Source organism: Haplochromis burtoni, unplaced genomic scaffold (assembly GCF_018398535.1).
Source record: "Haplochromis burtoni strain Fernald_Lab_line unplaced genomic scaffold, NCSU_Asbu1 Contig_71, whole genome shotgun sequence".
In the NCBI taxonomy this organism is placed as follows: Eukaryota; Metazoa; Chordata; class Actinopteri; order Cichliformes; family Cichlidae; genus Haplochromis; species Haplochromis burtoni.
The window spans coordinates 2,114,648-2,142,405 of record NW_024582432.1 but is presented as its reverse complement, the minus strand read 5'-3'; the positions used below and the strand labels follow the sequence as shown (position 1 = coordinate 2,142,405).

At 41.4% G+C, this 27,758-nt stretch overlaps 1 protein-coding gene across 1 annotated transcript in view; it reads right to left on the bottom strand.

Moving 5' to 3' along the window:
* dnah9 (dynein, axonemal, heavy chain 9) overlaps window positions 1-27,758 on the bottom strand; it is a 183,886-nt gene that overhangs the window by 140,338 nt on the left and 15,790 nt on the right. Inside the window, exons 12-29 of the mRNA XM_005923750.3 lie at window positions 21,331-21,457; window positions 20,886-21,032; window positions 18,594-18,702; window positions 12,242-12,483; window positions 11,925-12,060; window positions 9,162-9,358; window positions 8,824-9,086; window positions 8,489-8,650; window positions 7,725-7,947; window positions 7,338-7,504; window positions 5,246-5,389; window positions 4,919-5,078; window positions 3,329-3,484; window positions 1,809-1,941; window positions 1,443-1,720; window positions 926-1,056; window positions 695-821; window positions 113-265 (exon numbers count right to left, since the gene is read on the bottom strand). Coding sequence (XP_005923812.1) covers window positions 113-265; window positions 695-821; window positions 926-1,056; window positions 1,443-1,720; window positions 1,809-1,941; window positions 3,329-3,484; window positions 4,919-5,078; window positions 5,246-5,389; window positions 7,338-7,504; window positions 7,725-7,947; window positions 8,489-8,650; window positions 8,824-9,086; window positions 9,162-9,358; window positions 11,925-12,060; window positions 12,242-12,483; window positions 18,594-18,702; window positions 20,886-21,032; window positions 21,331-21,457 — 3,055 coding nt within the window. The remainder of the gene's footprint in view (window positions 1-112; window positions 266-694; window positions 822-925; window positions 1,057-1,442; window positions 1,721-1,808; window positions 1,942-3,328; window positions 3,485-4,918; window positions 5,079-5,245; window positions 5,390-7,337; window positions 7,505-7,724; window positions 7,948-8,488; window positions 8,651-8,823; window positions 9,087-9,161; window positions 9,359-11,924; window positions 12,061-12,241; window positions 12,484-18,593; window positions 18,703-20,885; window positions 21,033-21,330; window positions 21,458-27,758) is intronic.

The window sequence follows — 27,758 nt, the reverse complement described above, 5'->3', positions numbered from 1 at the left end:
GGACTGGTTCGAAAAATTGTCAATGTCAGCAGTAAGTCACAAAGATAAACACCATTAACGTCTTCAGCATTTGGATCCATCTAGAAATGATGATATCCAAGGCTCTTTTTACCTGTCCACTGCAGTCACAGGACTGATTGAAAGGGACATACTCTTCCTCCTTGCTGTACATGCCTTGACCAATCTTCGAAGGATTCCCCTCTCCATCGGTTTCAAATCGCATCTTAGCCATGTTGTCAAACAGCTTGGACAGATGCTTCTGGACCTGAGCAAAGGCACAGCTCGGGATCAATTTACACTCACGGTTTGAAACGTTACAGTGTTGCTTTTCAGGACCAGTGTTCTGCTACACCTCTGCTAGCTTCTGATGAAAGAGATTTTGATGGCGAGTTGTTTTTAACAGTTATTTATTTTTCTAAGGACAAAAAAAACCCAGTGCACTCATGATGGAGGTCGGAGTAACATACAAAACTATAAGCACCATTGCCCCTGTGTGGGCACTAAATGTACTACAAAATTCAGCAGCAGTGAGTCAAAAGCCTAATGACACGATGGAGCATAGTTTTAGAAAACTGTTAGTAAAGTAAATTGTAGAAAGAGCTGAAAACGTTAGTACTGTTTTTTTCTCATCTGTGTGAACAGACTGAAGCATTAAATTCACTGCCATCCCTTGGGCATAAATTTGTGAAGCCACCTGGTGTGGGTTGGTCCCATTAGACAGGATGTCCAGCAGATCAGCTGAAGAGATGAAGTAAAATCTGGGAAAGGCCAGACGCTTGGTGTCCAGGTATTCTGCCAGAGCCTTTTCACACAGAGAAAGCCTGTAGAAATAGCACAGCACATGCAGAGTCAGTATGTGTGTGTGTGTTTGTGTGAGACGTATGGGGAAGAAACAGAGAACCGCTGATCTTGGCTAAACTTTCACCTGCTCTGGATGTCCTCCAGTTTACGAAACAGGCCTGGTTTGTTGGTGGCCTCCACTACGTTGGGCGTCTCGTGCATAGCGTTTGCCAGCTCTTTGAAATCGGCATCAATCCCCTCAAAGCGCCTGGAGTCCTGCAGAGGATTTCATGAGGGAGCCCGGCAGGCGTTGATTCCCACAAGAAAGAGGGAGAATCAGAGGTTTAATAGCAAACATCTGGGCTTAAGCACAGCCTGAACATCACGGGAGCAATTAAAAAGTTGTGTAATCTCAGCTCTTAAACTAAGTAAGGCTAATTAATGGATTCTTAATTAACAGCTATTACCGTTATGCTGCCTAGGTTCATATGGCAACAACTGGGGCGCAGGTTGAGGCTTGCATGTATATAAGCTTGACACTGACGGATACCTGAAATATATAACTGTATGAACTGTGTGTGTGTGCGTGTGTGTGTGTGTGTGTGTGTGCGTGTGTGTGTGTGTGTGTGTGTGTGTGTGTATGTATGTGTTTGGTGTGTAACCTCAGGCAGCTGTGAGCGAATGTCCTCAGAGCCAAGGAAGATGCTTTCCAGGTGACTCCAAGTCCGCTGAACCACAAACCAGATGGAGATGACGGAGTCGACCACAGATAGCTTGCTTTGCCATGAAGATACTTCATCCAGGAAGTGTGCGATATACTTGGATGACATAAGGTTCTGCAGCTGGACCTGGTTGTCTTCCAGCGTCTCAATCAGCTCCTCATTTGCACGGAGCAGAGGGAGCTTGGTCCTGTGGTGGGGCTCATACTGGAATTGCATACCTGCAATAAAGTCCATCAGTACATCATAAGCAGGTAAAAAAAACAATTAAAAATTAATGTTAGAAGTTAAAAATTCGTGTTTCTGTACCTGTCCATGTGGAGTTGAGCTCAGACAGGACTTTCTCCATCCCCATCTCTTTAACAGCCTTGTCTACGATCCCTCTCACCTCGTCTTCAAAGCAGTGCAGGTTGAGCTGCAGCAGATCAGCCAGAGTGGTCTCCTGCTCACAGACAGCCATGTCACTGCTTATGTCACAATACCCAGAACTCAAATCTGGTGATATTAAAGTCATAGTAACAGTGAATACTAGCTAGTTTCAGAGTAACATGGACATACATATTTATCAAAAGCAGACATCCATTTTTTTATAATGAACAAGGGTTAACTGCACAAACTCTGTCACCTACAAGTAGACATGTATGTTACCTGTAAGCAAAGGTTACTTAGTTACTCACAGACTGTAATGTTGACCTCTTATCACCCACAGCCTTTTTTAGTCTCACTGACCACTAAAAATCACTTTAGACCTATTTAAAGGACTGCATCTAACTCACAGCCACAGCTCATTTAGAATCACAAATTAAATTAACATGCTTTTGGATCGGACACTGGAGTACCCGAAGGAAACACAGGGAAACCACAGTGAGAACATGGAAACTCCACACAGAAAGGCCCCATTTAAGGTTTAAAACAGGAAGCTCGTGCTGAGTGCCGAGCCTAGCCACTGTACAACAGAGCCACGGACCAGGAACTGAGCTGCCCGCAGTTCTTTTGTCAGCAGTACCTCAAGAATAGCTGCTAGAATTTTCTTTAAAAAAAGTGAAGAAAATGTTAGTTTTGCTTCGGTAGTATTAGTTGGCTTCTTGCTGCTCGTGCTGCTCATGGAGGATTATGTCATAGTTATGATAGGTTATTCTATCTAATATTGCAGGGTCTTTATCTTTCAATATAAAGGGTATTGAGGTGACTGTTGCTCTAAAATCATACTATACAATTAAATCTGGATTAATTTATTAAATGAGTAATAGTATGAAAAAACAAATGAGATGGCACATTTGGTCAGTTTTTAATATGTGACAGATGACACTGACAAATGTTTATGCAAAAAATATTGTGTTTCATTTAAAACAAGTGCAGGGATAAAAGTGCAGGCGCAGTGGTGATGCTGCTGATGCTACTTTGTCAGAATAGATTAGCAGCTGTAGACCAACTCTGATGGTAGTCGAGCAAATCCCTGCTGTAGCCAGCTGAATGTGTATGAGAGGATTTTGTCAGAGCCTTACAAAGCTAGCACTATATAAATCTATATATTAAAAAAAGATCAAAGCAGATCAGTTAGCCTCTGTGATACATTTTTGTACAGACTTAAAAGCTGTAAAAACCTATCATCTTAACTTCTGCAGCACAAACTACCCCAAAGAGGAGCTGAAAAATGAATTTGCTTATGTGTGTAAGAACCCGCTTTTGAACCTCCATTAAAATATTACAACATCTGCTTGGACCTGAATAAAAAAAATACTGCAGCTAGTGTGATAATAATGTTAAAATACTCTAAATGAAACTCCACAACATGTTGGGTTTTTTAAAAATTAGAATAAGCTGTAAACCTGGTCCATGGTGAAGCGGACTCCAGTAGCGGCCATTAACTGATGCCAATGTCTGGATCGTATGGCTGGATTCTGGAGCTCTGCCACAGCCCGGAGGGAGGTGAGGAGGTTCCTCACCCTGCTCTCCAACCCTGTGAAGGCCTCCCACGCTCTAACCTGCCACACACAAGGCCACATGTTTAGGACAGAGGAAAGCAGCTTTAAACAGCAGTTCAAGATTTATTCTGAGTTGTACTTTTTTTACTTTGAGCAAGACATTGAAATCCTTAAATGCCTGATTTCACTCCATTCTTTATTGCTGCTTTATATTCCTGTGGGCCTAATGTACAAATTTACATTAACATTATTATTATTTACTCTGTCCTTACAGTATTATGCTAAAGAAAACTCTATGGACATGGATATAACAGAACTGTAAGTATATATTCAATTGCTACGTACAACACATCTATATATTTCCTGTGGAGATCTTAAATTATCTGTAGGTGTGAATGTGAGGATGAATGTGTTGGCCAAGTTTATAATGTGTTACTGACTGATGATCGGTGCTAGAAGAACCGCAACTCCCGCTCTTTGTTAGCTGGGATAGGCTCCTGCCCCCCCGCAACTGTTATTTGAATGACTGGTTAAGGAAAGAGATGAATGGATGAACACGGCATCTGCTGTGACATTACCACAGCCTGAGGATTTCTTACTACTGCATCTTCATATTAAAAGCACCCACCAATCCAAAGTCCACTTTCATTAGGAAATAGTTACAAGAAATACAATGCAAGACGATAGAATGTCTGAGGCAGTCAGAACAAGACAATGCTATTGACTGGACCTGATACCACAGGTTATACCCAGGGGTAAGCTACACCAAGTCTGTATGGTTTACCGAAGACACATATCTGTAACTCAGTCACCTAATTCATCTCAAAGTTTCTCACTTCGATCCTCAACGTGTTGGTTGGCAGCTCTGAACACCACATCCAGAACATCTTGGATTTTGTTTTTGAAAAGTGAGAGTATGATGTTCAACTTGTGCTCCAGTCACTGAGGCAGTTTGTAAGAGATTACAGGATGACCCCAGCCTCAGCAACGGGATCACTCTCAGCACCGACCAATGTGTCTGCTCTTGGATCTGTGTCGTCATTCCACATATTTCACATACAACGGTCAGTTTGACCCATTGTGGCCAACTTATACATGGAAGAACTGGAAAAGAGGGCTCTGTTATCCTACCCTGGAACACCACCAAGTCATTGGTTCAAGCATATGGATTACACCCGGTGAAAATCAAATCTCAGGACATACCACGCTGGTTTGAGCAGGGAGTCAGAGCGATATGTTAGATGAAGAGCTGAACTTGTCAGTAAGGTCACCAAATGTTTCACTGCTGTTTCCAGCATCATGCTGTGTGAGGTGGAAAATTTGATCACAGTTGAGCACTGAAAAAATTCTGTTTATTAAATACATGGCTTAAATTAGTATGTGAAGTATGCAAAGATTGTTTCCAATTCAGCATCAGTAAAATTCCCATATTGGATGTTTGAAAAAGAGATTTTGTGGATCATAAGTATTTTGACTTCACGTCTCTCCTCTCACCTCTTTATCCAAAATGCGAATCTCTTTGGAAAAACGTTTACATTCCAGTTCCATGTCCTCCACGTTGATCTCTCTCCAGGAAGTTGTCCTCCATGCTGTCATGGTGGATTCCACCATGGTGATCATGTCCCACAGCTCCTTCAAGAGAACCACCTCATGCCTTGAGAATGAAACAGAGCACAAAGTTGATTAATCTAACATGAAACAGCTCAGATACTGAATGCAAGAGAGCATCTATGTTAAATTAACGACTCTAAATTAGTTTTAAATGTATCAGTGTCTTGTGATGTTTGTTTATTTTTTTCTTATTCCATCGTTGGGCTTTACCTGCATTGTCGGAGCTGTCTGTACTCTGACACAGTGACCTCAAACAGGCTGGCAGACTCCACCAGAGAGGCCATAATTGCCTCCCGTTCCTGGATCTGCCGGTGGAATGCATCCAACATCTGGTAGGGGCTTTCACTTTCAAACCTGGACAAATGCATGAACGCACACAGGCACCCATCAAAACACACACACACATTTGCACAAACTCAGTATAAATCACGCCGTGTTTAGGTAATGAAAGGCTCCGGTTTTCGCCAAACTCATCTTATACCCTCTGCAGGATAACCAGAGGAGAGTCCCAGTGCTGTGACAGTTAACAATGACTTCCATGACATTAATGGGAAAATAATCACCAGGTTATTAAGAGACCAATTACACACATAAGTAATCTGACAATTATACATTATGACGAAGCATCTCCACCTATGAATTAATTATCATTATGTTAGGATTCAATTAGCCTTGTCGGATGTGAGAGCCTCAAGATAACGCGTCTCTATTATCTAGTCAGAAGGTTAGGAAGGTGACATTCTTAAACATTCAAAGGTCCTCACTCAACTTCATCACCAAAGGAAAGTTAAACAGGAAATGTTCTGGAAAACTCTAATGAGATGGCACATTATACTTCAACATCCCCTTATTTAGCACTAGCAGAAGCAGACAATAGAGTAATAATTGGAAGAAATAAGCTCATCTGTCATCTTTGTGCCTTCAGTTACATTAGATTCTACATAAAATAAATAGTAGTGCCCAACAGTATTTTAAGAGAATATCCACTTTTTTCTCATAAATAAATAAATCTGGGAAATTGTAACAACTGTAACTTGGGTTAATGCGTGAACACAAATCCTTTTCAGTATCTAACTAGCATTAGCTTGTTAGCAGGCCGCAATTAGCTGTTAAACTACCATTAGCTTGTCAGCTGACTCAACTAAGAGAACTCAGCTACTGTCATGACTGAGACATGATGAGTTTCACCCCTATCCAACAGCTATAGCTATGGCTATCAGCCCTGCCAAAAGGTCAGAACCGAAGGCCAACTCTAATTCTGCATTGCAAGGTCTGCAAACAGACTTCTGCTAATCACTGGCACATTTGCTGGCAAAGTGGCACTAAAACAGACACTCAAACACTCCCACAATACGCTCAGCAAGCCAAAGCAGAAAACCAGTTTGGCAAACATTCCTTTGCAGCAGCTGCCATAAGGAACCAGGAACATCAATCTCTGGTGTTAAGTTTTACAAGGGGGGCATCTCTGGTCCCAAGGAAGGCTCAAAAGGTCTGTCATGAACACACATGCTCTATCATAGACAAACATGGTGTTTTTGGAGCTTTAGTCACCCAATGCAACTCCAGTAGTCAAACATTTTGTCCAAAGAACCAGAGATTACAAGTAACCCAGAGTGTTACATTGTCCTTTTAATGCAACTTTAATGTATCTTTAGCAATATAAATATGAACACATTGACAATAATGGAAGGATAATATGTAATAAATGTAATTGTAATATTAAAATTTCAGCAAAGTTGTTATGTATCTTTTGTTTGTTTTTTAACTGATAGAGGAGATTCACAGCCGCTGCAGCGAGACAACTGAACTGACCCCAGATCCAATGGGATTCTGGATACTTTATTTGAGCTTGACTGCATTCCTGTAATACTACCCTTAATCCTATAGGGGCTTGTGTTAAAAAACTCAAGCATGGCAAAGAAAATCTAAAAGGGATGAGGAACCCAGGTTTGAAAAAACAACACTGTAACTGCAGGATTGTGTACTACTTTTCTCTCTGTATTCCACCTCAAGAAAGATATCTATGTTCAGGAAAATTACGGTCTTGCTTGCATACAGAAAAATGTCCAAGCTCTAGCGTACATAAAATTGTAACACTTTGTTTGCTGCTAAAGCAAGCTACATCAGAATACAAATATAATTTCAACGTTTTTTGGTTTTGTTTTGTTTTTTGTGAAATTGCTAAGCTCAATCTTTCTCTTTCAAGTAAGTTTTAAGCATGCGAAACACTTTGACATTTCTTCATGTGTGATTAGACACATTATTTCTGATCACCATGTTATACACAGCAGAGATTTTCTACCTGAAGAGCTTGCTTTTGCGAAAGTGCTCCCTGAATGTGTGTTGCTCAACATCAAAAGCAGCACACTTTCGACGAAGACCGGACACCTCGACAGCCTGCAGTGGTGCCACCTGCTGCTTGACCAACACTGCCTGCTTTTTCACATTGTCCCACTTGTCTGGCAGCTCCTGCAGACAGACAGACAGATGCAGAGATAGATACAGAGAGGGGGAGAAAAGCGAGGAGGGCAGGATTGACAGATGATGGATTGCCAGGAGGAAGTGCATGAAACAGAGATTTAAAAAAGCAAAGAAAAAGGAAGAAAAATTGCTCTGTCTCAGTTGGAAGAAACAGACTAAACAATCTGGGCTTGAAAATAATAGGAGATGACTGAACATCGCTCCTTACCTCTAACTGTTTGTAAACCACATCGGGCAGCTCCTGCTCATACTCCTTCAGAAGAGCGATGGTTTGCTGCAGAGGCTCAAACATGGTGTCTGTAGTATTTTGTCTTTCCTTAACAGCCAGCAGGTTACCCATGACCTCCACCAGGCCATCGTAATCACCCTCCTCCACCTGCTGGCTCAACCCAGCCTGAACCACTGTGATAAACTTCTCCAAGTCTAACAGACTGGAGACAGGACAGGGGAACAGGATTTTAATGAGCCACCAGTTTCAAACATCAGCATTTCTATTTTAATTTACACTAATATCTATCTTATCTTGAGCCATAAGCTAGTAAAACAAGTCCTGTAATATTAGCCTGTCTACCTGGATTGGACCCAGTTGCATTTTATCATATTTATTGAAAATGCTCATTTGGGAGCACGGTGGCGCTGTTGTTTGCACTGTTGCCTCACAGCAAGAAGGTCCTGGGTTCGACTTCACCACATGGGGCCTAGTTTTGAGGAGTTTTCATGTTCTCCTTGTGTTTGTGTGGGTTCTCTCCGGGTACTCCAGCTTCCACCCACAGTCCAGACATACAGTTAGTGGCACTGGCTATCTGTCTCTCTGTGTTAGCCATGTGAAACACTAGTCACCTGTGCAGGGTGTGCCCTGCCTCTCATCCTACGGTAGCTGGGATAGGCTCCAGGCTTCCCCTGATAAGGATAAGTGGAAGAGAATGGATGGAAGCTAAAATTGTAACTTTTTTCGTTGTTTGGGTGCCATACCTGTTGGTAACAAGATCAACGAGGTGCTGTTTGAACATGTAGCTCCACTTTTTGATTATGTTGAGCAAGGCACTCTTCATGCTACGGCCATCCACCCTCATCCACCTGTGGAACACATGCACCGGCTCCAGAGCCTGCACCTCTTCATATATCTTCTCATAACTACAGGACAAAGACAAACCAATGGCAGTTTAGCAAAAACAAGCTATTACGTTTATGCTCAACTGAAAACAAAACCTTAATCCAAATTTTAGATGAATTGCTTTAAGATATGACTTAAAAATGTCCTCAGATGAAAATTTTACGTACACCACATTCCTCTTGAGTATGCCTACCTGTTAACCTGCTCTCTAAAGTTCCCCAGACTTGGTGGACTCTCAGAGACACTATTGTCAGGATAAATCTCCATCTCCTGGTTGGTGAGAATCTGGCCGTACAAAAGGAACTGACGCATGAACTCCTTCCTGTCTTCCACATACAGGTAGCTGTAACGCTCCAGAGAGTTGCGAAACTCGCAGCACGTTGCCATGGCCGCCTGGATCCGCTCCATGATGAGATTACGCATGTCTGCCAGGTCAGCCATGTCCTCCATGTCAGCCTGAGTGAAAAATGTCCAGATTAAATCTTAATGTGACCAGCTACATGTGTTGGAGTTGCATGAAACTAGTTGTACCTGGTAGTTTGGAAAGGGGCTATGCTGGGCGAGGCGCGGCACCAGTGAAGAAATTCCAAACACATCATTGATGAGGCCTTCCACCAGCTCAAACAAACTTTCTCTAGTCCCAACCTCCAGAGAGGGAGTGAACACCATGTCAGGAACCCTCAGATCCAGCTGAGCCTCAAACAGGGGGGCAATGACAGCTCTTTGGTCTGAAGTGAAAGGAAATGCAACACACATTTTATGATTTGAATAAGTGTTAAGATGCTACTTGTGAGCACCGTTTTATAGCTCTACCTGGTGCAGAACACTGCCACTTGAGATGTTATTATAAAAGCTCCGTGTTGATCCATTTATTGGCTCCTTGTAACGTTTTTACAGATACATTTTACACTTCCCCCGTTTGGAATTATTCCAAAACATATCACACACTTCATGACTCTGTATGTGGTCGTGCCTCCTAGCAGATTGCGCTCTCGTGGATTTTTCAGGCTGTTTTTTTCTTGCCGTTTGAGTTAATAAATACTCAACCTTTGAAAATCAGAGTTGGCCCAATCTTTTAAATCAAATAATATAACATTAACATTATCCTTTATATGAATACTTTTACATTTTTATGGCCTCTAAGTTTATAATCCAGTTGGATGTTTTTAAGGATGTTTTTACTTTTTATTTGAATTGCTTTTGATTTATTGTTTGTGTTTTGCACTTTGTATGTTTGTGTTTCAGTTTATTATTGAATTATAAAAGAGAGTGCAATGTGAACATTACCTACCATATAAAACTTCCTCCAAGGTTTAAATGTGACTTCTGTTCTTTGGTCAAATAAAAAACTGAAACCTAAATGAGAGTTAACCTAACTGGCTTATTCCTTATTACTATTTATTCAAGCTTAGGTTTAAAATAAGTTTACTGTATATTAATGGAAGAACCGAACACTTCACCATCACAGTATAACACATCCATGAATGCTTATGCAAGAAGGATTGGTGTGTCTCCCAGCACAGTCTCAACAGTGTGGAGAAGATCTCAGAACATGGGCATCAACCTAGCAGCAGTGCCAGCATGTGCTTCCTTGTGCAAGGATGAACAGGAGGCGCACTGGCAGAGCCTTGCAAAACTTATAACGGGCTCCTCATTTGCACGTTTCAGACCAAAGTGTCAGAAACTGAGTCCATGATGTTGGCATGAGGGCTCAACATCCCAACATGTGACCTGGTATTCACCAGATAACAGGAGTACTGAACTCTTCACAGATTTGCCACAACCTCTATACACATCTGTCACGTGTACTTTGTGTACAACTATTCCTTAAGTCTACTGGTTCTAAGCAGTAAACCTATATAATCATTCAAAATGTTTCGACATTCAAGGAGCTTTGATATTTTGAAATATGCCTGCCAGCCTTTTTTGCTACTTATCCATGTCCAGGTCACAAGGGTAGCAGTCTAAGCACAGAGTCTATTACGCAGCTCTATTCAGAGTCCTTCATGCTATCGCTAAGGGCCACTGGCTTCGAGGAAGCTCATTTCTGATGCTTGGATCCGTGACCTCATTCTTTCAGTAGTAACTACTCAGAACTGATTCCAGTTTCAAGACTGGATCCAGAATGAAATGTTTAGATGTATTTAGTGTTGTGTGATATTTTTCAGATTATAAGTCTCAGAAATCCAGAACAATAATAATACAATAACTCGTTCAAATGTTGTTGTTAAGCAACATTTGGTGGTTACATGGACATACTCAATAAACACACGCACCGCCTTCTCGTCTGCTAAACAAACCGTCAGAGTTAGACTAAGGGCATTCAACATATATTATAATATCATTTCAGTTTTGTGGTTTAGCTTTTTTCTAAAGTTCAGTTTATTTGTAATTAATTACAATATAATGAAAACAGAAAATCAGAATCAACAACTACCATTCGCTCCTGATACATGTTGATGTTCATATTTAAGTGAATGAGATTTGACACTGGGTTCTTATTAGCGTTCTAATTCAGTGCTTAATTTTAAAAGGACCTAATCAAGTTGAAAGGACTGAGCCTGCTCAACTGCCCCCTCATCACTGATATTTCCATGTGAATTTGTCACTATAAGCTTTTCATTTGATCAGCTTATGATGTAAAAATTGGGATTAGCGCTGCTTTAAAACTCTCGCTCTGCTTTTCCTTTTATTTTAATGGACACTTGTGTTTCTTACATTAAACAAGACACTGCATTAAGGAAAGAACAGCTAAATTCCAGAGCTTTTAGATGCTGGACCTACTGTTATCGTAGCTACCCCTGGGTCACATCATTTATTAAAGAGTTTAAGAGTTTTTGAAGCCAAACAAGGAGAGGGAAAGGAAAAGACGAAGAAGCGGAACAAGGAGTAGAAGGTTTGGTCACAGTAGCATTCTGGCAGCAATCCATCACATATTGAACCACATCCCAGTCCATCTAAACTGGCTGACAAAACTCATGCCAGCTAACAAGTCCAGAATTATTTTATGTCCACAGCCAATAGAGGCGGACACCCAATTGACATCAAAAACCCAGAGGACGTGTTGCTAAGAAGCTGTCCAATTCAGTGCTGGCTGAAGGGTGCTGTTGGATCAGAGTACTGAGAAGCACTGCATTTTTTTCATATTAATTTCAGGATTGCCAGCAACATTCTGGCTTTGAGACAGCAAGTAGTAACACCATCAACATGACTGAGACACAACAAACAGTAAATAAGTACTTATTTTATGTTTTCTCCCTTATTTAGAGTATTATTTATTCATGAAAATCATACCAGTGTTATCGAGGAAAAACCTGAGAGAGCACTCAATGCTGTTGAAGAAGCCATCTATGATCGTGTCATCAATGTACTCCACATAGGCCTTCCACTCCTCAGAGGACGGCTCAGCTTTGAACAGCACCCGATTGCACTAAGAGACATAACAGAGTGTGACACTCATAATGAATCACCATCTTTACCGCATTTGAAAAGTCCTGCAGAAATGAAGTTCAAATCCTAAATTGCTGACTCCATTATAACTGCTTAAAATGATGAAATGTGAGTGAAACGTAAAGCCCATCTGACATTTCACATAACAATGAGCAAAGCACCTTAACTAGGAAGTGGATTTTTTCCCCGGAAGACCGAATCAGACTGTAAAATCTGTCGAGCCTCTCAGTCCTGTCCTCCAAACTGAGCAGAGCGTCTTTTTTCCCCTCCTTCCTGTCAAATATGGGGGTGGACCAGGACCTCATGCAGCTCAGAATCTCCTCTACGTTGTCTTTGGCCCTCTGGAGCCGACTTTCCAGGTCACACACCAGGTCTCGCGCCTCCTGGATATACTCCCAAACACCTGAAAGAGGTTAAAAGGTCAAATAGGTTAAAAAAAATGTTTCAATATCATTCTTTGATGTTTTGAAATAAATTTCAAAACATCAAAAAAATTAGCTGATTCCAGGATGTAGAGACACAACACAGGGATATGCAAAAAAGAAATTAAGCATCTGGGATTTTTTCTATTTTTAAGATATTTTTAACCATGAGCTACTACATGAGATACTCACATAAGAATTAATACCAACAAAATTAGCAGTGGATTAGAGAGTCGTCTGCAACAGTAACAGACCGGCACACAGCCCTTACAAGCACATGAGAATTTTGAGATTTCACTAAAGCTCCAGTTTCAACAGCTTTTCAGCATTAAACTGGTTGGTGCTGTTTAATTAGCAGCAATTACCTGACAGCTGCATGAACCACATTTACATTATCATTAAGGTTGCAGTAATAATAAACAGTGGGCTTCTCTACATACATTGCTTCCTCCACAGCCCACATCTAGATATGCAGCAGAAAACTGATGGACAGGTGGATGGATGGATAAATCAAACCTAAAGTTGAGGCTGTATTAAAATATCTGCACTAAGGCACAGGTATAATCAGCATATGATTTTCCCTGCTGATTGACAGGGAGCTCCCAGCTGTGGGTGTCTTAAAAAGGTTTGACAGAATCTAAGCTCCAAACCACACTATCATATTTTGCCAATATTTAACAAAATACACATTCAGTGTCTGTAAAAGTCTGTAAATATACTGAAAATGAAAACTGAAGTTCAAAGGTTGTATGATTTTTATGATCCTTTCATATAAATGTGGTTCATCCTTTGGTTGAACACAGATACAAAAGGTTTTCTTACAAACATGACTTTGTCCAGCTAAAACAATACAGAGTTTGATATAAAGAAAAACTTACCGATGCCCCCCAAAGAGATTTTAGCGAGCTCCACAAGAGAAAGTCTTCTTTCTAATGTCATAATGAGACTATTTTCTAATATTAACTATTTTTTTAAACTTGGAATTGCCTTACTAAAGTGCAAAATACATCTTGTTTATTCAAACTTCTGTCATAACTGTCTCATTGTCTTTACTGTATGCAGTGATCAGGCTTAGTACAACTACTCCTAATACTGCTCTGAGCCAAAGAAAATGTACAAGGATACAGAAGGAATTGTGGGCCACCACAGACAGTTATTGGTCCATATATTACCTGCTTTCACTAAAGTCTAATCTAAGAAGTACTGCACACAGCTGTCCATACTCAGCTCACGACTGAATCTCATGACTTACTACACCACACCGTTGTGATTGCATTTTGTCATTTTGTGATTGTATACAGTTCTTCGATACCTTTTTCATCTAACAATCAGCCCCAAATGTATTCTGTGGCTTGATACAACAAGCCCTAGCATGCAGTCGGAGTCATAAATAACTAACTTCAAGACACAAGAATAAGGAGTCGTGCAACAGATGACATGGTCTAAACAGCTACATGAATAGAGACAAGACAGTGAGTTCTGTAAAATACTTACACCATCCCACCTGCCGAGTACCTTAAAAACTAAGGAACTGGTGCTGCTGTAAAGGCAATTTGTGCTCACAACAATTACAGTTAAATTTAAATATTTTTCTCCTCGCAGTGGGTTAACTTAATTGAAAAACAAATCTCACTGCATGAGGTTTGAAAGTATCCTTCCTTTAATTTCAGATCCTAAGGCCTTTGATAAGTACTGTATGTATACTCATTTTCTTTTTTAATTGATTTTTGTAGTTGCACTTCTGAATTAAGTATTACCTGAATGAAACTAGAGGCTCATTTTTAAGCTGACTTCTGCATTTAAAATAAACACTAATAAGGGTAACTAAATAACTTCAGCATTTCGTAGTTTTCTCTTTGTGGCTCTGTGGTTGCAAGAACATTTTAATGAGATTTTTAAAAACTCCACAACCTCTGCATGGCACAAAAGTGCATTTGACCTGTAAATAAATGCAGAAAAAGGCTTAACTTTTAACAAAAGTAGCCCTTCCTGCTTTTCAGGACATACAGTGTAAGGTTATATATCATCACATTCTTTAACTGTACGTCCCAAAGAATATGATTAAAAAAAGGTGCTGCTGTAAAATAATGAATTCACTTCGTGTCACCAACCATTTAATGACTGGCTTTCTTATCAGAGTTTGACCTGTTAGGTCTGCTATAATTAAGCAAGTCTGACAAATCTGTATGATTAATTTATCTTATTCAGTTTATATACATGTATTCAGGGAGCTAAAAGGAAGCCATTCGCTTAGACAGAGGAAATCTCATGTGCACGCTCTGTGCCCTCAAAATGCAGAAGCCAAAAGAAGCTCATGAAAGTTTCATAAGAACGAACAGGGAGTCACATTTATAGTATCCTGGTTGTCAAAAATACTGCTATATTTCCTGAGAACTTACTGGCTTTTACCAGAATTATCAGTCAGGGAGAAACAATCAATTTTGAACTTTTTAAAGAAAATATCCTTAGAGGAGCTTATTCTGTACATATGGACTTTTAAGAAGTTGTACTCAGTCATTTTAATAAGGCAGGGTTTGTTTTCTGTAAAATACAATTAAATGCCAACAGGACAGTTAGAACACATACATGCAATGCTCCAGTAGAGTAGAAAAGCACAATTTAAGGACAGTCCATTTTCCATTTATTTAAACTGGACTCTTTACTCTTTGCTGATGGTGTCTTTTTGAGCATCTATCTCAGATTATCAGACTAATATTACAGATGTGTGTAATACAAACCATTCAAGAGGCTTATGGTTCAGTTTTGGTGGTAATAATAATAATTCTGTTATTTAGCACTAAATGTGTCCTTCTTTTAGACTTCTATGGGCCAAACAGAGAATAAATCCTATTGTTGTCAGACTTGGGACAGTCACTTTATCACTTTTCAAAATGTATTCACACAGATACATTTGTCATTGAATAATCCTGCCTGGGTCAACCACACAGATGAAAAATGTAAGTCTCATGGTGTAAACATGAGTTTCGGGACCTATGCACACACACACACACACACACACATGCACACACACAGATATTAACATAAGGCAGATAAGTGAATGTAGTGTATGGTCTGCAGAGGAACTGTGACTTTGTCCCCAAACACCTTCGAGTGCATTGGCTCGTACTGTCAACAGTCCTCTCATTTGTGCTACATTCCTCAGGGAATCCTGAAGTGGAAGAAACTAGCAACGAGCCTGCCTGCTCTGAGTCAGTCAAAGCTAATCAATGATTAAAAACCTCTCCTATTCTTATTTCATGCGCTTTTCAAAAAGCAAAGCCTCTGTGTTCACGTTGCGTGTCAGAGCACACGGCTCTGCTCTGGAAATGGCACAGAGGGCCATGACGGGAGGAATGAGGAAAGCATGTTTATCTCATCATCTGTGAATATTCATAGAAATGATAACTGCCTGATCACTCTGCATTGCTGTTTGTAATCATGCATCTACTGTAATACAGCAAACATTGAGTCAGGGTCATATTTTTAGGACACAAAATATTTCTGTTATTTTTGCTGTTTAATATATTCAGTTTGCAGTCCTGTGACTTACAGTCAGGACTTTCAGCTTTGGTTCACGGGGTTAAAAAACATTCATCGCTGCTATTTTAATATATTTAATTGGAAAATTCAATTTCATGAGTGTGTGTGTGAGTGTGTCTTCATAAAATTAGCAGGTAGAAAGCATAGAGATGATTCAGAGCGATTCAAGCGAAACTCTTTTGCTGCAAAAGTAAAGCAATTTCATTGTCATCGGTCTGAGCTGTGGGCAAATCAAGAGCACAGATACATAAAATGCCTGGCTATGCACAGAGGCACTAATACCTACCTGCCTCCCCTATGTTCCCTGTGTCTCCATGTCTGTGGTGGCCTCAGCCATCTTTTATGGTGTATATCAGTTGTATATAGAATTTGTATTCTATTTTTATCCTATTGTATATTTTATTCTATTTTATTCTACTGTATATAGTATTTAATTTTATTCTATTCTATTCTGTACAATTGTGTACAGTATATTATTCATATTGTATTCCAATTTTTGCTACATAACTTTTGCACTGTCCACTTTCTGCTGTAACAAAACAAATTTCCCACGTGTGGGACTAATAAAGGTGATCTTATCTTATCTTAGAGGCTGGGGTCTACCACACCAGATGATGACCCTGACAAAGGCCATAAGCTGAAACGCGTTGGTCCGTTAATAAAGTTGTTCCTCTTTACTTTTAAGTGTTGCTGGAGCCCCTGCGTTGTGAGTTTCTCCTCATCTCCATACACCATGTAGGTGAAGTTGTGCCAGAAAATATTTGCTGCGGTCTACCACACCAGGTAAGACCCCAGGTGCAGGCTGTGTAAAGATGCCCCGGAGTCAATCCAGCACATAACAGCAGGGTGCAAGATGCTACCAGGCTGGGCATACATGGAACGCCATAACCAAGTGGCCGGCATAATATACAAGAACATCTCTGTCGAGTATGGCCTGGAAGCCCCGAGGTCAAAATAGAATACAACCCCCCCAGGATGGTTGAGAATGATGGAGATAAAATTCTGTGGGACTTCCAGACACTGATGGACAAACTGGTGACTGGTTAACCTCCAATATAGTGGTGGTGGACAAACAGTGGACGATGGCCACAGTGATAGATGTTGATATATCAGGAAGAAGGAGTACGAGAACCTCAAGAAATACCAAAGGCTGAGAGAGGCACTGAGGAAGATGTAGAGGGTGAAGGCAAAACTTCTTTCAAGTATGCTAAATTATGAGGCATTTGGTCAATTTGCGAAGCCAAATATAAGCCAAATTTTAATAGATCTTTAACATGACCCCACTCTACATCTCTAAAACATTTTATCTTATAATTCATTTAAAATTAATTCAGACAGGATGATGATACACAAGTACCCAAAACAAAAACTACATAAAAACATAACCGCTTTGGCGGTGGTAATAAATTATTTACAGGACTTTATAAACAGAATAAAGGAAATATCACATGGCAAGAATTAATATCACTGCTTAGCAATCAAGATGTGAACACAGTGTAAATTATTAAAGTCTGTGTGCAGGCATAGTAACCAACCTGGCAACCACACTGTCAACAAAATCAAGGAAAGCACTGCTTGCCAAGAGTAACACCAGCATAACTACAAATGTATATGAAGTGAATCAAGTGACTTTGGACAGAGCTAAGCCAGACCCCCTGCTCTTCGGTTAACTCTATAAAATGCTGTGCAGTTTTTGGTTCCCCTCAGGAATCTCATTCCTCATTTACTGCCACTGTGTCCACTCCACGTTAAATACAGAGTATGCTGTTAAGATGAGGAATAAAAACCCCTTTTTAATACCTGAATTATATTAAATGTACTTGAAAACACAGTTTCTCCATCAGAAAAGTACATGCTCTTTTTTTGTTTTGTTTTTGAACAAGTCAGATGGAAATATTTGACTAGCTTTGTGCTTAATTTTCAATAAATTTCAGCAGCAATCAGCCTGAGATATTATATAACACTGAGTACTGCATTGTTTCTCTTTTGTTTTGTTTGAACAAAGCTCAGTAGCAGACATCTACTAAATCTAAAATCTGTGTTTGCAAAGATGCAAAGAGCTGTGATTGGTCAGCACCGGCTTAAATACAAAGAAATCAGCTGCTTTTCTTTAAGACATAAATAAAAACATTGCCACTTCACAGTATTTCTACACATTTGTCTTCTGGGTTAAATTAAAGTACATAAGTAATGGAATGTCAAAATGATCCAACATGCTGTAACAATGAAAGAAGGAAGCTGCATCATTGCTGCAAAGTGTCGGTAAAAGAATGGAAAACACAGTTCAATCATAGACATGATGTCCATTTAGTGTTGCAGGGATGTTATCAGCACTAAACTCTGTCAATCTCAATACTCACAGAACACTTAAAGAAATAAAAGTACTGGGTTTGCATAATTTCTTCAGCAAAGTGATGCCATCTCCATTGTACTGTGGTGTCAGCTGAGTACTGTTGTAACTAATGTCACTAGACTGACAGCAGAAATTGACATATTTAAATGTGTCATTTGTCCGGAGCTGTATTGGCTACTAATCAGTAAATGTGCAGACCTTGGCTGTTCCAGTTCAGACTGTCCTCTGCCTTTCTGAGCTGAGCGTCGATGTCGCTGAGCTGGCCCTGAATCAGAGGACGTTCCACATCAAGCACGGAGTGCACCACCTGCAGCCAAACAGCAGAGGAAAAAAAGCGAGAGACCTGATTCTCTGCTCCCACTAAGTGAGTACAGAAAAAATCATTTAAATATCATTTCTACAAAAAGGCCAAGCACAAGCCCAGAGCGTCAACACGGCATGTCGTCCTCATTATAGTCACTATTTCTGCATTGTTCCATGCTGTCATGACTTAATTGGACTTGAACTTTTGCCTACCTGAAACACTGGATTTCTACATTTTTAAAAATGTAATCATGTCGTTGAGGTGGCTGTAATACGTGTAGTTGAGCTTTGTGTGGCTGAATTAATTACACAACGAAACTGTATACTGTTTCATGGCGCATTACTGAAACTGCTATTTTGCCCTAATGCTTAGTTCTTATTAAAACTGTGAAGGTGTCTTTGATAAACGCAGACTATGTACTAAGTAATTCAGCTAATAAATGCATTTCTGAAATAATCCAGCAAAGGCCTGTGTCAGTGTTTTGTGGGATTTTTTTCCTGTGTCTTAAGGACGTGACTTTCAGATTCTGTGCATTTGCCAATTCTTTTGTCCTCCACTTGGCCATGTTTTTAAAAGACACACTGCACACTGTATCAAGATGTGCCAAAGTTTTTGCTAATAGCTCTTTGGGAATCACCTTGTTGGTGCAAAAACACGACTTTTCCCTGCCAGAGTTTGTTATCTTTGGCATTTATCATAGATTCAGCTAAACCTCAGAACTGTGGCTCACGACTTTTGCACATCACTGTACAATGGTAAATAATTCTGTATATTTTTGATAGTGCTAGTCTCCAAAAAGATAAGGACATGTCTAATTGCAATGTGCATGTCACAGAGCTATTCTTCTCCATTATCTGATAGTGCTCCACCCAGGCACACTGTCCCGAGCTCATAGATTATTTTACTGTGTTAAATAATTTATATGTTAAATAATTTGAGAGGATTGCTTCTCATCATATCCAGCCTTGATGGCATCATGTCAGCTTTATATTTCTATTCTATTATATATTATATATGCATTCATAATTTCTATTGTAGTTATTAACAAGTTATTGTAAATTCTATTCTTTGACATTGTGCTTGAAAATCATGTTCCTCTAGATGTTTCCTTAAGATTTCTAGCGCCTTCTTCAGTGTCACCCTCTATCATGCAGTTTCCTCTGAGTGACTTTGATGAAGGTCAAATCTGACTGGAAACTTTTGCTGGAGCATTTCTACAAAAGCAAAGCTCGTGTGGTAAACAGAGTCGAGTACCTGCTAGCAGTGATTCCCGAACAAACAAACCCTGACTTGGTGCCAGGGTTTAGACCAGGGCTGTAGCTGGCAACTAATATACTGAATATTTATGCTGGAGAAAATTTAAATTATGGGAGGCACTTCAGAGCTGCAAATGAGCGGCATTTTGCTCTATGCACAGCAGTCACAGACCTTATCAGACTAATCTGCAGTGTCAGGAGACAAGCAAATATACAGCTGTTAACTGTTTAAATTAAAGCAGACGCGTACTGGTTCACCAAGCTGTTGTCTCCTCTTTCCTCCCACCTTACTTGCTTACTTCCTGTCACAGAGCGAGAAGCTATACTGTTTTTTCTATTCTGCTTTCAAGGAGCTTCTTTGTTTTTTTTTTTGAGGTCTAGTTCTCTAGGACTCCTGAAGGTGCTAAAAAGCCTTCTTTGGACATGGGCTCCTCAGGCCTGGAAAATGTTCTACAGCACATGACAGGATTCATGTTTGGGGACTGCATTTCAGGTCTTGGAGCTCTTGTCAAAACTGACGGAAGTATAAGGAGGAGAAATAGCTGAGCTAAGTCATATTACACAAAAACTGGACATAACTTATTAAGCCCACAGCGGTTTTCTGATCTCCACGATCTCCTCCCTTTTGCGCCCATCTTTGGGTGCGTGGGTGCTTAAAAGGTTAATAGCAATGATGAATCCAAATTTGAGGTTTTTGGTTAGTATCAGAGGTCAGGAGCGAGGTATAACAGAGAATGTAAAGCACAGTGGTCTTCAAAAATCAGAACTATTCCTAAAGAAATCACACGAAGGCTTAGAAGAGTTCAGGCTTTGTTGAAGAATAACGGTGGTCACTTTAAAGCTCATCAGAATATATTTATTTTTTTGCAGTTTTTTGACGATAAATTTCCACATCACAGTTTGAAAACTTGCAACCTAATCTGATCCAACCTTATTATATCGGTCCACAGTGAGTTCAAGGTTAGCCACATACTGCCACAGCTGCCCCCTGATGGTGTAGATCTGCACTGCAGTTTCAGGGATGGCTTCGGTCTGTCTTGCCACTAAGTACTTCACCTCTCTAAGCACAGCCGCCAGCTAGGAAGAGATTAAAAAGTACATTAGAAGCACTGAAACATATATCAAGACATTAAAATTGGTCTGATCAGTACAAGCCGATGATAATTTTTTAAAAATTCATGATGTTAGAAAAGATAAAATCACTTTGGCCCATAATTATAACTCATTATATCATTTCAATTAAAAACTGAAATACTGACCATACTAATGAGGAAGATGAAAATAAATTAGCTTGATATATCACCACTCTGATATATCTCATTACAAAAAGCACAAGCCCATCAGCTTTTCAAACTGTGTGGGAGCTAATGTAGACCTGTGGGTTAAAGTTGACTGTGATCAGCTGAGTGTCCGGGTCCCGTTTGATTAACGGCAGGCTGAGGTTGTACTGAGAACTCTCACCAACAGTCTCTGTCCATGTCTCATACAAGCTGGTGGAATATCTAAAACAGCAAACGAAAAAGCAGACGCGCGATGACAATCGAGCAAAAGTTATTACAACAGAAAAACAATTTGCACTTTTACCATCAGAGTATAACATTGTTTCAAATTCCCATTACCAGGGCCAGGTTTTTAATTTAAGGCCACCGGCACAAAAATGTCTCATATCATGGAAATTAACATAAACAGCAAAACAAGAGGCTAAAAGGCATATGATTGAGCCATTCTCCCATTTCTCCATGGTTGTAAACAGAATGAGAGGCGTGAATCGCTCATCTGCATCAAGCACACAATAAGGATAAAGGGAGAGGAGTGAGGAGGGTTAGATCCAGGCGTGCGGGGAGGTAATATGAGGATAAACGCTGATTCATCTGCAAGAGGCAGGGAACAGACAATATGTCAGGGCTCTGTACAGCTATATCAATCTGTAAATAGCTACGATTATGATGAGAACTTCAGTGCGCGCTGTGTGCTCCTTATTGGATTTCAGCTGTGAGCTTCATTTCCTGATAGTGGCACCGCAGACGCAGAGGCAATCAAATGCTTTGGTCATGGTCATAAATCACACTACATTTTGTCTGTGGGGGTAATGAGTGAGGATGCCCATTCTGTTCCTGACTAGAATGTGTATAATAACGGTGGCATTCATCGGAGGCAACGGCGATGATTATTACAGCATAACAAGGGCTCTAATTTCTGATGGGAGTAAATTGAGGGCAAAGAACTGGTGTTGTTCATCATCTCATTACTGTGGTTGCAGGGACATGAAGTGAAGGAGTGATATTAAGTCTGTGAGGCATAAGGAATGGGCTTCTGCATGGGAATCTGTAAGTGTGTGTGGATTTCATTCACGTACTACCACGCATACACGTGCACACACACATCTACACTTCCGGAGCAGTAAGGGCTGACTATTCATTCCACCTTTTCGAACGTTTCCAACCCTGCTGTGATCATTTTTTATCCTTCACCAATTCAAAGTGGAAAAACACAAATTTGAGAACAAACATGTGGCTCTTTAATGAATTTGTTCAAATAATACTTTGATAGACAAATGTTTTTCAGTGTATTTTAAGCTAACACACAAATGGGTGGAACCTTTTAGCCTGTTTTGTCTGTTGCTGTACGGTTAACCTTTACTGCGCTCAGTAACTGCTGCTTACAATGCCCAACAGTAAACAGAAAGATGATCCTTTATGGTGGCCCACCTTCATATAGCAGGCTAAAGCTCCCCGATTCAAAGATACTGGAGCCATAGGCACTATCTGCAGACTATCTTTAACAAGCATGTAGCAGCAGAATTCCAATCTATGTAGTCTACATAAATACTTAGGAAGTACTAAACGCATGGAGGGGCTCTGATGAAACGATGGAAAGCGTCACTATAAAGACGGAGGTCTTCGTAGGTACAATATACCAAACCTCTGAAAAAAGATGTGAACATAATTGTTGAAGAAAATATTTTACTTCACTAAAATAAAAATAAAAACTCAACTTTTGAAAAAATAAAAATAAGTGAAATTGTTAGTTTTAGCATCTGTTAGTTTTAATGTATATTAACTTATTAACAACACAGGGTGCAGTTCACTAACATGTTAGTTGTGTTAATTTTAAAAGAAGCTAATGCTGTTTTGCTGAATAATGAAACCTTTTTGTGGCAGACACTGAGTTGTCACAGCAGTAAATTTAATTAAAAGCAAACTGAGAATCATGATGACTCAGTCCCACTGAGTTAGTATGCAAAAGAAGTCACTCTTTAATATTAATCACACTAATGCTATTGCAGCATATCCAAACGTCTGCTGTGGAAAATGTTCATGAATACAGGTTTAAAGGTCCTGTAAGCCGACACAGGTGCTTTCAATTATCCTGCATAATTAGACCTCACTTACTCACTTGCACTTACAGTACTGGGCAAAAATCTTGAGCCACCCCTCATTTCTTTACATCTAACAAGCATTCCTAACAAAATGTTAGGAAAACTGAAGGTGCAGCAATGGGTAAACATATATGGAAATACGGCACATAAGGGAGAAACTGAGTCTGTATAATTCGAACAACCTTGAAAGTTCATAATTGGTATGACTATCTTTATCCTTCAACACAACCCGAACTCAAGCTTTCTCGTAATTAATTTCTTGTAAAGAAAGCTTTACAAACGTTCTCGTAAATATTTAAGTAGTCTTCAGAAATAGTTTCTAGGCTTCTTGAAGGACATTCCAAAGCTCTTCTTTTGATGTTGGCTGACTTTTGCTGCCTCAGTAATGTTGAAGTTCAGGCTCTGGGGAGACCGACTTCATGTTTCATGGTGTCTTTTTCTATCTAAGTATGCTTTTACTGTATTCTCACTATATTTGGAATCATTGTCATGCAATGAAGCCATTCCCAACCCCTGTTGAGGTTAACGTACCGCTGATTTTCAGATGGTATTGGATCAAAGTCTGATTGTTTTATTTGATTGTAGTGTGTTCACAATCCCATCAGTTTTGATAAGAACCACCCGAGCAGCTGAAATGCAGCCCCAAATCATGACAGAGTCGCCGCACTCACTGCTGAAAGTCTCCTCTGACCTCCTACTGACAAAGATTTAAAACAAAAATGTGAATTTATTACTCCATAAGAGCTGTTCCCACTGATTTTTAAACCAGTCCTTGTGTGATTTGTCTCTTCATCATGTTGTACTTTCTTATTAAGAACGGTTTCTCAGACCTACCATTTATCAGCTCAAACATCCAACGACATGAATGCTTTAAAAGCATCAACATCAGCTCTTCTCTGACAGCATGGTGGGAGTTTCTAAAATTGACGGCGTCTTCATTAATCCCATGCAAACGTACACCTATCTGGAACAACCCTGACATATTACAAAACAATAATATGATAAACTTTTCAGATTGGAGTGGTAAAGGAATCAAATATTTAGAACATATACTAGAAGGAACAGAATTTATTTCATTTGACGACTAGTTACACAATATGGGATCAACAAGAAAAGATTTTTAGAATATCAACAAATTAAATCCATAGTAAAAAAGAAATTTAAACCGGGTCAAGTTGAACTACAAACACCACCAAGTGTGGTTCAATTTCTTACTCTTAAACACCCCCAAATTACTATCCAAAATATACAGAATGCTTTCTAAAACAGATGAATCAATATCACTTCCTATTGCAAAATGGGAAGCGGATTTATCAGTTAACTTAGACCTAAACTTCTGGTCTCAGATTTGCTTAAAAACCTTTCATCTAATTAGAAATCCCAGTCTTCAATTAATTCAATACAAAATATTACATAGAGTACACTATACAGGTCATCGGATGTTCAAGATGGGCTTTACGTCTACCAACAACTGCTCACACTGCCAAACCAATTCACCGGACAATTATATCCACGCTCTTTGGTTCTGTCCACCAGTTCAGAAGTTTTGGCGCGAGATATGTGAAGACTTATCGAAGTGTCTGAAATGTAACATTCCAACTTCCCCCTTAGTGTGTTTGTTGGGCAGCTTAGATAATGTCACTTCAGAAAAGAATATAGCCCATATGGTTTTCACTGCCCTATGCATAGCCAAGAAAACAGTCCTCATGAACTGGAAAAATAAAAATAATCTTAATTCTAACCAATATAGAAATTATCTATTAGATTACATTAGTCTTGATACAGCCTCTGCCACCACATCAGATCAATTGCTCTGGGCTCCTTTGATCAGCTCCATCACCTAGTGGGGGTGGGGGGTCATAGTTTGGTCCCGCCTTCACTGTTGTGATTGGTGTGGGGGTAGGGACAGGCTTAGGGCGTCGGGGGGTTCCCCGGAGGCATCTTCCTTGGGGGGCTCAACCCGGGGTAGCGGTCATGTCCGGTTAGGGGCTCTGTTGGCTCTCCGGTGACTGTTTCCTCGCGGCTGCGTGCAGCGGGGCTAGGGGAGGGTCTGTGCTGACGGACGTGGGTTACTGACCTGGTAGCCTGGCTGCCCCTGGGTGGGTCCGGGATGGGCGTGAGGTTCTGGGGGCGCTCCGTCTCTGGGCTGGGACCCGGACCGGGCCTCGGGGGCTTGGGTCCTGGTTGGTGTGTTGCCGGGGTTGTGGGCGGGTGGGTGCATGGGGGCCCAGCCCTGGAGCAGGGTGCCGCCGGTGCATCGAGCCACCTGGGGGGCTCTTCAACTGGTGGGGGAGATTGTCACATCTTGCAGGAGCTTTCCTCTCCCAGGAGCTCCCTCTGCAGGAGGGGGAGATACAGGAGAGGTGGAGGAAGATCTCAGCCTGGGTGTTTATTGTCTTATGTAGTCTGGAAGATGAGTGGATGGTGGGGTGGGTGCAGTTTTCTCTGTGGTGGGGTTGGGTGGACTGTCCCGGGCTCTGTGGGGCCGGGCGGCGCTGCTGCACTGGGCCCGGTCTGGATGGGCCTGGGCCCCCTTTCCCTGGCGGGTCGCGGAGTATGGGGGTGCCTACTGGGGTCAGCGGGGGAGCTGGCCCCAGGGAGGGGTCACTTGCCCCTCCCTTCCTTCCCTCCCCATCTCCAGCTGCCTCCCTCTTCCCGCTCCACCACAACCACCCACACATGCAGGGCCTTGGAGTAGGGGTATGTCACCAGGGTGCAGAGGAGGCTACCCCCCTCTGTCCCCTTCTGGCTGCCTCTGCCTCAATTTTATCCCACAACTTAGACATTCACATTACTCACACTCTCATTACACATACATATAGGATCTTGGGGGTGGGCACGATACACGGAGTCCAAAGTACCATCAGGGTGTACACCCCACCCCTGGCATCGTTGCCCACCTCTCAATTTTAAATACACGTAGACATTGAGGGCTAGCAGGAGGGACCATGCGCTTACCTGCTGCTCTCTGGCAGGTAGCTCCATGCCCTCCTGGGTTTTAAATGCACCTTAGAACACACATGCATCAACACTACAATGAGCGGGTGGAGGGAGGTTTGGAGTCTTCTCTCACCCCCGTTCTCTGCGACCTGCTGGAGCGGGGGGGCTAGGAGGAGGAGTTGGCCGTCCGACTGCGGTCTGGAGTGTGGAGCCTTCCTGCTGCTGCGGAGTCGGGGCGGTCTGCCTCCCCCCACCGCAGGGAAAAGGGAAACACCACCTGGGTCTGGGTGCAGTTCCCCCCTCCAGGGGCGGGGGCACCTAGACCCGGTTTGTAGAGTACGCTTGGGGAGTGTGATCGTGTGTACAACGTCTCTTTATGTCTGTCTCCACGTTGGTTGAGTGTGGAGTAAGTGCATATGAGAGCATGAAGGTGGGAATGGATGTTTGTATCTGTGTGTGCCTGTATGTCTGTGTCTATATGTCAGGTTGGGTGTCAGGCGCCACCTCTCTGGGGACATCTCAGGCCCTCCAAGGTTTGGAGGCCTATCTCCCCCTACCACCACTTCCCCTGCCAGTGGCGGACCCCCTCAGACATCGGTGCGTTGGTGGTTCTTTGTGTCCGGGGATGGGCGTCCAGGTACACACCGGCTCACTCCTTGGCGGCCGCTTATCGGGGCCTGGAGCCTGGGGCTCGCTCGGGCCACTTCGGAGGTGGGGTGCCCCCGGCCTCTCGGCCTGGGGCTCGGTCACTCAGGCGCAGCTGGCTGCCGGCGGAGCTCACGGGCGCGTCACTGCAACTCCCCCTGGCTTCTGCTCCGCGGCTGCTGAGTGAGCCCTCATCTGGGACTCTCCTCAGCTCTTTCTGGGACAGTGGCGCGGCTGCCCCTCTGTTGGTCTTCCTTGGTCTCTTGTGTTCTGGGGGCCTCTGGATGTCTGGAGTTTTGATCTCCTCCATACCTGCTTCATGCCCTGGAGGACGGGGCTGTGGCCCCCCCACACCCTCTAGCAGATCATTACATGAAGGAACCTTTTAAAAAACAAAAAACAAGCGCGTCCATGCTCACAGGTGTACACACGGGTGATCACACCCACAAACTACACCCTTTTTGGCTCCTACCTCAAAGCACACTGTGTTCTGTTGATCTTATGTGCTGCACAATAATGTTTAACATTTAGTATTTACTGTCATATTCCCATATATCATTGTGATGTTGTTTATTCTATTACTCTTGTTCTCTTCTGCTTGCTTTCTTTTTTTCTTTCTCAGCAGGTGACCCAGGTGATTGATATATGCATTTTTTTTTCCTCTGCCCGTTTTGTTGTTTTTGTTCTTTTGCCCTCTTTCTTTCTCCCCTTCTTTCCCCCAGTCAAGTCTGTCCCGTATTCAGTAAGTGAAAATAAAATAAACAATAAAAGGTGAATCAAATGGACCATTACGGCAAGGCTGGGATGGTCAGTTTGGTAAAGTAAATCCGTTGGTATTC